The 12356-nt window shown below is 36.1% G+C and overlaps 1 protein-coding gene across 2 annotated transcripts in view; it reads right to left on the bottom strand.

Moving 5' to 3' along the window:
• The window catches only part of UNC13C (unc-13 homolog C), a 214103-nt gene that overhangs the window by 43570 nt on the left and 158177 nt on the right, over positions 1-12356 (bottom strand). For both annotated transcript variants that reach the window (XM_026060864.1, XM_026060863.1), the window contains one exon: positions 7133-7210. In XM_026060864.1, coding sequence (XP_025916649.1) covers positions 7133-7210 — 78 coding nt within the window. The remainder of the gene's footprint in view (positions 1-7132; positions 7211-12356) is intronic.

Genomic DNA, 12356 nt, shown 5'->3' with positions numbered 1-12356 from the left:
AACTACGAATGTTGGTCACAGAGGCCAAGAGTTTTATGCTTCACTTCACCACTAAGAGCAAAATCCTAAACTCCTTACTCATTCCCGACTGAGGGCAAAGTCCCTGTCTGCGCTGATCAGGTTTCAGAATGGAATTCCACCCCCAGGTCTATTTTGGAGCTTTATGGGAAGACTGAAGGTAACACTAACATATTTCTGTGAAAACTGGACTTGTGAATTTTCTTATTTGTTATTACAATTTATAAAGATGAGAAAATTAGTTTATTTTGGAATTTTTTTAAACAAGATTTCCTGTCTTTCTTAAGTGATGCACATCAAGTCTGCTCCTCCTTGAATTTGTTCAAGAAGCAGTTAAAGTTTTAGTGATTTTTATTAGCTCTTTGATTTTATTGATAGCACCATGTTCGTTTTAAAAATATAAGTTTTGTGCTTACTGGACCTTCCAAAAAAAAAAAACCAAAAAAAAGGAGGAGAATTTGTTGATCTCTTTCCCTCTCTATTTCTTAATTTTCATTCTTATGAAGGCTTATGAAGTCTCCAGTTTGCTAGCTCTGAACTCATGGAGAGAAGAAGTGTGGCCAGCTCATGCCTTAAGAGAAGGTCTCCGTTAAGTTGCACTGTACAAGTGGGAATGATTTGAAGCAGACTTCCTACAACCTACCTGCTGATCTGAGTAAACAGACATAAAGCAGTTTGACCTTTTACATTTATTACCTTTCAAAAATACATTTGTGCCAAATATAATGTTTAGCTACTTTTCATGATTTAGGGTTACATATTTAACAGAATCTAAATTACAAGCTTTCAACCCAAAGCAATAATATTTCTTCGCATGTGCCTACTTCACAAAGTTCGATATGGTGAACGGGTAATAAACTAGATCACACACACGAGGAAGTTATCCTACCGCTCTCCTGACAGAAGTTATTGTTTAAATCTTACATTATTTGACAAGCCTGCTTAGGTAGCTCAGATCCGCAGGCACAACACCTGGGACCTCCCCAGCAAAAGGAGTCTGCAGGGAGAGGGCCTGAAGCACCAGGCAGCAGACAGCGTCAGGGCCAGAAGGTGGAGCAAAGAGGGGGGCTGTACTGCTGCTGTCATGACAATGTAACTTAAGTGCCACCATGACAAAAGTTAGCAAGCATTTGTCCACATTACAGCCAAATCAACACTGCTGGTGCAGAAGTATGCTTATGTCTTGGCCCTCTGTAGACATAACTTAATTTTTTTTAATCTGTTTTTTCCTGATACAGTTGCAACAATGCAAATACATATGCAAAAATGAGACCCAACTTCAGTTGTTGCTCCTGAACCGACATGGTCAGTTCGTGACCTCAGTTACTTAATAATAGCCTGTTTTACCTTTTCCTTCTTCTACATAAACTGAATGGACTTTTAAGAAGCATTGATATACAATCTCCATTCCCAAATCTAGACTGGGTCCTTCAAAAGAAACTGATGTACTTTGTAAATAAGTGCCTTTGCAGCCTTTGATAGTATTATAGGAGATATTTACTTCAATGCAAAGAAGTTCTAAGGTAAATGAATTATATAGTCTGATAAATATACTCTTCCCTAAAAGACTGTTTGATTTTAAAAGGGGAAAATATCCATGTTAAATGTAAATGTATTTGTGGCCTTTATTTTGCCATACCCTGATATTCACAGCAGGAATTCAGCAAAGAAGTTGGATTTGAAAATTGCCTTAGTAAAACCTTTTCTTTTTTCATACCTATTTAAGTTTAGCAAACAATCACAGAATGATTTGAGTTGGAAGGGACCTCTGGAGACCCTTAGGTATAGTACACATGTAAAATTCTCATCGAGTATGATAAAAAATTCCTTTGTATGAAACTACTAACTTAGTAAAACTGCTGTAGGGCTGGAATTCTCTGACTTGAAATTGGTACCTGGCTGCAGAATATGCTTGGAGAATTCCAGCCGCTCATACTGATTCCCCAAGCTAAAGCGTTCAAAACCAAATGTAACTGAAATAAGTGTCTCAATTTGTAATACATCTCATATTTTAACCTAGTCTTTGGTGAAGTATAACTCATAAGTTATCCTATGTTTGTTAAATAATATAAAAAGAAAATTACATACATATACACCCACATATGTATACATATTGAAAACATTCAGAGATTAATTTTCTGCTGCGAATATGAGTTGCTTATTGCTAAATGCTTAGATGCTGTCCTCCACTGACACAGCTATTTATATTTGATAAATTCTTCCTATGTGATCTTAAGCTCCTTATTACTTTAACAGCAGAATAAGCAAAGTGAGTACCAGTTATTAGCAAGAATCTGAAGGACGTGTTCCTAATGCAGAAGCTCTCCCTATCTGATTGGGTATGCTCCTACCTCTGCATGATATCTGAGCAAAAGCTCTTGGATTTCTCAAAGTTTACTGCATTAATGCATTTAAATAAGGAATTTGTCACAGACTAGACAAAACATACAGTCTATGAAATAGATACTTATTTAAAAAAAAAAAAGTTCTAGAGCCTTTCCACTTTCACTAAATGAAAGATCTGTATTTAAAACAGATAGTAATTGTATTCTAGTAGAATTAGCCTCACAGGCAAGAGTTACCTTAAAGTCTTCAGAACTGTTTGTACTCCCAAATACGGGACAAAAATTCAGCAAATTGATTATAGGTTGTGCAAATAATGGTATCTAAAAACATATTATTTTTAAGTATCTAGCTCCGAATTTATTCCAGTGCATCCTACCTTCTTTAAGAAGGATCCAAATCTTGTATTAATAATGAAAATCACAGTGAAATTGTGCAGCTGAAATCTTCTACAGGATGAAATTCAGCCTTGCAAATGGGCCAGAAATTGTTCCAGCCCTAGAAACAAGCTTCATTGAGTGGTGTGTGGGCTTTTTACAGTAGGTGTTCTCATACACCACAAAATTAAAATGTACCCAAACGTATGCCTTTTGAATGTCAGCCTTAGACCAATTTACAGTGCAGTGGTTTATTTAAATGTATAGTTCTTCTATAAACTCCCCAAATAGAAATTTTAATTTGTTAAAGTGCTCTGCTTTATTAAATTTTTAGTTTTCTCCCATTAAGCTGGAGAATAATATTTAAGATCCTAAAGCAGTAAAAATTCATCACTGAATTTTGCAAAAGGCCTTAATCAACATTACGCGTTCCAGCTTGTGCACCTAGTAGGTCAACTATAGCACTGTTGAATGTATCACTTTGTACTGCTGTTGCTGAGATAGAAAAATCTTCATAATTTAAAGTTCACTTTGTTCTGCTGAGACTTTCCAACCCTTGTGAGCTTTTTTTTCCTTTTAGTGGAGCTCCACAGTGCTGTACCTACTAATAACAGAAATACTACTGTATCTTTTTGCTGAAATATTGGAAAAAGCAGATTGGTGTGGAGGCCACCAATACACTAAATGGGTTTATTCACCCTTTATAGCTAGTCCATGTGCCTATGACCAATAACAGGCAAACTGGTCACCTTCATTCAGACATATAACAGAGTAAACAGTCAACCTAGAAGAATATAATTTATCATCTGTGTCTTTCAATCTCTGCATAACGTTAAATTTGGCGCAGAAGATGAAACAAAGTTTTTGCATGTTTGCAGGCCCCGATCATGTAAATAGATCCCACAGTCTTGGCAGCATCCATGTAAGCAATTTTCTCTGCAGATTTAGGGTTATAAGTCCCACTCATCCTGATCATAAGCAGTACAGTATCAAACAAATGAATACTATCTTTACATTAACATATGGCAGTAGCTTTGAATGGCATCTATATTATTTCTCAACTGGTACTGCCGAAGCCATGGGGAACGGACTGAAAATGTCTTTGTCAATTATAGCTGAAAACTGTTTCACTGCTCAGCAACTCCACATCCTAACCTCCAAGGTCAAATACTCACTATTATTCTCTGTCATACCTATATTGCACAGGCTTACTACTGACAAACCTCTACTGTTTATTTTTATGGTGAACATAAGCAGGGGAAATTGCAAAAAGAGGCAATGCAGATATGAGACACCAATAAATGTGCCACAGGGAACAGTGGGGACAGTAAAAGACAACACATACAAACAGGACAGACTATCAAACAATTAGTTCTCTGGGACCATCAGTTCAATATATTTCAATGAGAGTTTTCCTGAGTAAGATACAATAAGGAATATTTATTTATTTATATTTATAAATATTTTTCAATATTTATTTTAACATTGAAAGATGTTAAATTAAAGAGCCAAGTCATTTATTTTAAGGTATGTTCTTTCAGGCACTTAGGAATATAAAACTGTACACAATTTACTGTACTTTAAAGGACTATTAATATATTTTTAGAATTACAGTAACACAAAACATCAAGATCCTCACTGTAATGAACATTGAAGACAGTGGATTTATGGCTGAGTTCTGAACACAGACCTGGCTTATTTTGTAGAAAAAAAACCACTGAGCTTTGAAAATCATGCAGTGCTGCATGAAATGTGCTATTTTCAGAAGACAAGTGTCCGCACAGGAAATGTTGTACTAGGTCAGACCTGAGATCCATCTAGTTCAAGACCACATCTGATCAAATTACTTCAAAAAATCGAACTGCTTCAGAAGTCAAATGAATTTTGCAGCAAAGTGGTAAAAGGTGATCTGCACTCTTTAGCTCTTTTTCCTAGCCCATGAATCAGAGACTGGCTTAAGCTACTTAACAAAGGATTTTAGAAAGGTATCTCAGAATTCTCTCTGGAGGTTGCAAGTTGCACCAAAGTTTGTAGGAAACATGTTGCTTTGATACTGTAACACCCTTAATAATTCATTCTCAGTCCTCACTAACCTCAAAAGGGAATGCATAAAGGGTGAGAATAGATGAGAGATTTTTGAAAGAAAACTGCTATGAAAAATGCTAGTTTTTTTGACTATACATATATTTTTTAAGCTATGGAGATAAAAGGATAAGTAATATTTTCTCAAGGAAAACTGAACATTTAAAAGATTCAAGAAAACATTCTATGATTAGAAAATAATGTGATAGATATAGACATAATATAATGTACTGCCTCAATTAAAGCAATACACTGCAGAGGTATGCAAGGTACTGCTCAGCTTCCTGCAGCCCCTGTCTTCAGCAAGATTTATGGACACTTAGTTGTTTTTAGGATTCATGACATTTTGTAGGATTGGATCGAAGCCCTTAACATAAAAGTACTTCGCACAGAATGTAAGAAGACAGGTTTCTTTGTAATATTCAGACAGCAAAAAGGGTTTAATGGGAACCACAAAAAACAGACACGTCTGGATTTTTTTTATATATATATATATGTGTGTGTATATATATATATATACACACACACACATACACACACACATATATTTAAGTTTGATATGAAACTTTTAATGACAAGAAGACTGCAGAAGTTTGTTTCATTTTCTCTGGAGCATGAAGTTTTTTTTGCCATGGCTGCTCCAAAGAGTTATTACCAGCTCAGCAAAACCTCCTCATCATGGACCTAATCTGTAGGTTCATTTGGAAGCTGCTATTCTGTGACTGGTGAGGGAGCAGTCCACAGAGGAGCATCTTCCCTTTGCAAAGTCTCACTGTGGCTGTGGACATCTGAAACAACAGCATGTCCGGTTCTCTCTATGGCATGTCACATTAGATCTAAGTTCTGGGAAACTGTCAAACTGCAGCACCAAAAGAAAATTTATATGCAACTTCTTTTTAAAGGCCAGTTACTGATAAGAAGAATAGTATATTCATGACCTTAATTTTTACAAGAAGACAGGATTCTACATCCTGCAAAAGATACTAACTTTTCATTAGCTTGCAAAACAGGTAGTTAAAAATATAAATGAAACATAAGTGCTAAAAACAGTCAGAATATTTATGATTATTATCCACAAATGCATGTGCACATCGACAGAAGGTGAATTCCAGAATAAGACTGAGATATGCAGCTCTTTGAAATGTTCTCTCACATGTTAGTCAAGTAAACATGATTTTGTTTAGATAAATACATATGGTACCTTTTGAAGTGTTCACTTAGAAGCCAGGAAATCAACCATTACTTTGGTTTTCATGCTATTCAAAATAAATTAAAAAAAAAAAAAAAAAGAAACAAAACCTAGGCTTTCAAAATCAACCCTTTATCGTTCACTGAAATCGTAACCATTTGAAAAAGAGTAGATTAGTGCTTATTCTGATTAGCCAAAGGAATTCTTTCCAGGTGCAGAACTGTAATTCTCACTTATGTGTGTAATCATTCAACATGTGAGCCACATGAAGATCAGAATCAGCAAAGTACTGAAGAATGCATTTATGTCCTTTTATTGTTGACAGAACTTCAGGCACTTTTAAAGTCCTGTTACATATAAAAGGACACAAAATTAAGCATGTACTGGACCACTGAATCACAACTCTTGGTGAAATAGTGCCTGAGCTTGGATGCAATTAGGCATACTCAGATACTGAAAAGTGCACTTAAAAGAATATGTTATACAGCTCTTTAGAGACTGTGAAAGACTTCACACTATCTCCCCTCTAAAACATTTCAATTTAGAATGTCAACTGAATGCCCAAGCATAGCTCTTTTTGATTTTAGACCATAGGGAATTACACAAATGCATCAATGGAAATTAGTACGAAATGTGACTTTTCTCAGCCTTAGAAAATATAGTCAGGAATAATAAAAGATGCTTACTATCACAAACCTCATAAGAGAACCTCTCTCCTTCTTTCTTCTGCTCAGTGGATTGCAAGTCAAAGGCATTAGACAAAGACATGACACATTACAGACAAAGCACAAGGCACAAATTCTGCAAAATTATCAGTTACAAGCAAAACATACTGATACATAAAAAAAGCAAAATATAGTCCAATACAAACATTAAAATAAAGCTGGCACTACAGACTGCAACACAAAACACCCACTGTTGGTTCAACTTTACAGATCATTAGCATGTTTCTCTGAAATAGTACTAGGTCTTTCTTAGGATATTAAGTAGTTCTTGCACACATTGTTCTTTTAACATTTTGGGTTTTTTGCAAGCATAAGTAAAGGCTGCTACTAGGTTAAAAACATGGTGCTAATGATCTCTAAGTAACTCTGAAGTGAACCAGGAAACATATCTCACTCACCTCCTTTCCTCCCATGGACTCGAACATTTTCTCAAGCTGGACTCGTAACTGTTGAATATTGTTCATCAAGATACAGGGCTAGAAAAAAAGCACAAAATGTGATAAATGTGCATTCGCAACCTCCAGGCTGAAGGCCAGTTCTTCAGCAGCCCTGCATTCATGCAATTGTGTTTTCAGAGGAGGATCTCAGTTTCCCAAACACTGCTGCCTCCCCTTCCTTCTACACTTCATATTCATCTTTTCCCAGTCAGTAAATTCAGGCAGCCAGTGACTCCCCATTACGCCCTTAGGAGAACGTTCCCCCACAGGCAGACTGCATACCTTCTCTTGACCGACAGGCAGTGCTCAGATCAAATACAGAGATGTATTTCACATCATGAATCTCATATTTCATGTAATTGCTACTCATATTTGATACAATTATATTTGTTGGATTAATGCATGTAGTACAGCATTGGCTCTTTGAGAGCAGGCACATTAACAATCAAAGTACTTTAGAGTGAAAATAGACTGGAAGAGGGGAGCACCAGATTGCTTCCTAGACCCAGTCTTTGCAGAAAACTGTCACAGCACTGTAACCCAGATAACAGCTGAGGTTTAAGTATATGAATAAATCAAAAGACAGTTTTATTAATAACAGAATATTATTCCAGAAATGTACAATTTTGCATTGCATGAAAAACGCAATAGTGAACGATTTAGGCAATAGAAATTCTTTACACATCTTACTATACTCTAAACGTACTGCTGTTTAAACTCATTGCTTTAAGTCAGAACACACGGTCACAGTGTAAAAGACAGCAATTGCTGGGGAAAAAAAGGTAACAAAATAAAATAAAGCTAAAATTAAGCAGCTTATTACAGAATTATGGGAGAAGGGATCTATTACTGGAATTTTGTGTATTCAGACGACTTTATATGCTAGCTCAATATGGTTGGGGGAGAAATAAGACAACCCTCTCTTAAAGAATTCTGCTTGGCCAAGGTCAGTGTGCTCCAGTGCAGCACTGGGTTCATTTAGACCCTGAAGTGATGCATTTCAACAAAGCACATATACTTTTTCATAGAACAAAAAAGAAGGGAAGGATTAGGGTGACTGATACTCATCTGTACCTTTCTAGATGCTCCAGTGTAGTGCTGAAAGATGGTGTTATTAGACTTTGGCATTTAAAAGATCGTTAAAATAACTCAGCTACTCAGTTCTACATTACCATCAAAGGAATTAAAAAGGAATCGAGAAGGAAAAACAATTCTGATTTAACTTCCTAATCCTCACATTATTGCTTCCCAACAAAGTATCTTCAACACTGCATGCTATTTGCCTCCCCCAAAAGGGGGCTGGCTTTGTGTGCTGGCTGAAATGTCACATCTTTTCCTATCTCTTGAAACAGCAGCACACCCTACCTCCACTTGTTTATCTACCTGCTATTAATTTGGGATTGCTAAGATTTTGTCAAGGACTGAAAGGCATTGTCAGCACCAGGAATTTGGATAGCTTGGTTCACATCCAGGAAAATGGATTCTCATCCATTTAATAATGAGTACTCAATGTGGAAACATTTGTACATTTTAAACCTTAAAACGGTCGGTTTTTAGGGCATGATGGTCCTACTCCAGTAGGAGCTGGAAGCCAAGATAATGTTTTGGGATCCCTGATGCACCCCCCACTTGTCTTCCTCCCTGCGCTGAACTGTGAATAAGTTAGATGAATGCATCTATCTGTTTGCATCCAATGTCAAACTGCATTCAGCTGTCAGTCAGCATTTGCTGATTGAACTGCCATCTCCTGTCTCCTCCAGGAACAAAGCTTCAGGGTGACTAGACATAATTTGGCCTGTGGGCTGTCATTAGGACCTTGCTGAGGATACTTACAGAGTAACATTGCTCTTGATGGTATTTCTAGGTATAGTAAAACTTCTGTGCTTAAAGGGCAGTTAATATTTTCTGGTAAACAATTTTAGAAGCAACATTACATTTAAATATCATTGTTCAAGAGTTTTTCAGTTATAGTGAGTAGGCTATTTCTGCTCACAGATCTGCAACTGTTATAATGGGGAATCACCCATAGTAAAGTCAAAAAACTTCTGTTACTTGTAAGTTTTTTCTCTCCCAAGCTTTGCTGGAGTGTCCACTGCATGCTCACTTGTGTTGATGACTGGACAACAAAATTTAATGTCATATGGAAGGCAAATTGTGATTTACTGTGTAAATGACACTGAAACTGAAGCTTGGGATGGTAGCAAACAGGAGGATAGAACCAAAGTTCAAAACTACTCAAGGAACTCTTCTATTGCAACTAGTTTTTAAATGAAAGAAAGGTCCAGAAACAGTGGGAGATTAAGAAAGGTCTACTGGCCATAAAAAGGACAGGTAGTAATAAAGACAGGTGGAGAATAATGTATAAATACTAACTCTAATTATTTGTATTTTAGCTTACAATATGTATACGTGTACTTTCTGGCATAACTGCAAACACTGAAAGAAAGATCAGTGCTGAATCAGTATCCCTAGTTTAAAATATATCTGTGAAATAAACAATTTGTTTTAATGCCTCTCTTTGGGACTGTTAAGTGTAGTACTCGCAAAAAGAAAGAACAGAACTTCCAAGGAGATTATTTCTGGTACGACACATGCTTGCCTTCCAGACAACTGAGTGACTGAAAGATAATGTCATAAGATTTATTCCCAGAAGAGGAGACAGAGATTTACCTAATAAAAAACATGTAAAATATTTGGTGCTTCCTATGTGCTTTTGGGTAACTACCAATCTGTGGCTACATGCACAATGTAGTGACTAGATTTAGATGAAGGGGAGCCAACTTCTCTCTTTTTACAGGAGTTATCTAGGGCAGAAATACACTTGTGATGTTCTGGCCATCTTTCTATGTCATTCCTGACACTGTTCTCATGGAAAAATATATCTGTTTCATTATAGCTTTTCTATTCTACTCCTCAGCTATCTCCCCTTTTTGACACGTTCATTATTCTGGAAACTATCTGCAATGTCATAAATCAATGATTATGATTTCTGATGGGGAATAAGTAGTTGAAAATAACATTTGGGGTTTTTGTTCAAAACAAATGCAAATGCCTTTGGCAATATACTGAAGCTAATTATAAAAACAGATGCTCTCAGATAAATACTTCACATTGAGACAGTTTTCAAAGTTTCCTCCGAGACTAAGGTTATTCTTTCAGAGCCTGAGCCTGTCTTGGTTCCATGGAAAAATTTCTATTGCTGTCAATAAATAATGGAACCAGAGCTTAAAAACATTCTCATCTTATTACTCCAGTATTATCCTGTCCCTCAGAATTCTATTTGCAGCAATTTACAGGAGTCAGACAGCCAGACACAACATCACATAAAAGTGAACAGCAAGTATATATAGAAAAACTGGTATTTTTGTAAACTCTGACAGGAGGTGGAAGATAAGAAGATGTTTTTATGCTACATGCCTTTCTTTATGAAAAGTACTCTTTGGCAAGCCTTTATTTGAACAGTTTATGTGTACATTTTATAGTGTTTAATAAAAACAGTAAAAATATTGACCTGAAAAAGAATGCCAAAACCTAACTATAATCATAAAAAGTATTTGATTTAATCTCTTCTGTCAAATCAAATGGAGAAGATGGAATTTTAATATAACAGAGATCACAAGATCAAACGGTCACTAAGCTAAATGTATGCATGCATTTCAAAGAGATGGCATCTATTAAAAATAAGTTATCTCCCACAAAGGCATTTGATTTAATACTTTATGCCTTTCCTGTATTACAAAACCATAATGAGATTAATCCCTCTAAAGCCTTAGTAAAGATTGTCATTCCAGGGTGACTTCAGAAATCAGTCGCTCCAACAAACAAAAAAATCCCATTGGACAGGCTAAAAGACAACACAAACAGTTTACATGGGTGACTCAATACTATGTGTCAAGGTTTGTTTCTTCTAAAAAGTAATAAACGTGGTTTAATATTAGCATTAAAATTGAAAGCAACAGACACACATTGCTACAAATTTTATATTACATTTTGAGAATAGTTATGGCTATAATATTGGGCCAAATACAGAAACAAACTGTTTTAGATGAAGTTTGGTTTGATTTGATTAACACTAAAGCAGAAGTAAAAAAAGTAATGAATTCACTTCCCCATCCTGGGGAGATAATACTAAGTGTTCTTTTCAGCTCTGTATTTCCCCTGGAGGAAAGAGAGGTAAGAAATGTGTATAAGATACATGTGTAAAGACAAAAACGCATGACTATTTACACGCATATTGATGCTGAGTTATCCTATTGATTTTCACGCTTACTTTGGGAATAGAACAGAGCATCTAAAGAAACAGCCTTGACTGAATGATGAAAACACCCTGCTGGATTACGGGACGGCACCTGGCAAAATGGTGGGCTAGTCTGTCAGACACCAGCTGTCGGGGTTTCCCAGCATTAATGAAGCTATAGGACTGATCCTCCTTACACAATGCTTGTCAGGCCTGGCCTGGTGCTTTTAGTCTCTTCCAATATTGAAAAGTTCTAAGTACTGCCAGGAGCAAGATGTGTGGATATCTACTAAAGTGGGTCTCTTCAGTGTGTTTGCTGTAACAAAGGGCTTCATGGTTTAAAATATCTGAAGTGAGAAGTAAGTCTGAGACATGACACATCATATAATAAAAGTAATTCCCCAGTAAAAACATGTATATAAAACTTCTACTTAATAATACAGGTTTCTAAAATTGGTATTTTTATTTATTGATACTATTTTAGATGAAATTGTGCAATAGGAACAGAATGATACAACCCCATCCTAGCAAATATCTCTGTGGCCTGAAAAATTAATACTTTCAGTCCTTCATAATGCTGTTCAGAAGAAGAACTGAAAGAGTTGATCTTTAGCTGTGCTAAGTTTCTGAATTCTATTAGTCGATATGTTGATGACCTCTAGATTACAACAACATCTCACACTCACATTGACAGCACTGGCAAGGAGTATGTTCTCCAGTTGTGCACAAGAATGTGACAAATATAGTGGAGATCTCTGTATGAACTACATAAAGACTGTGCCTTTAAAGGTGAACAGTATGAGGATGGTGCTGCGATTATTTATCTAGTTGCAGAATGACACAGTGGTATAAGATACTACTAAGTATAGTAGGCATAACACTAAACATTGCCTTCTTTGGCAGTACTGGCCTTGATGGAATATCATTGATATTATAGAAAAGTCAGTT

Source organism: Apteryx rowi, unplaced genomic scaffold, assembly GCF_003343035.1.
Source record: "Apteryx rowi isolate R43461 unplaced genomic scaffold, aptRow1 scaffold_172, whole genome shotgun sequence".
In the NCBI taxonomy this organism is placed as follows: Eukaryota; Metazoa; Chordata; class Aves; order Apterygiformes; family Apterygidae; genus Apteryx; species Apteryx rowi.
This window is presented reverse-complemented; position numbering and strand designations above follow the sequence as displayed.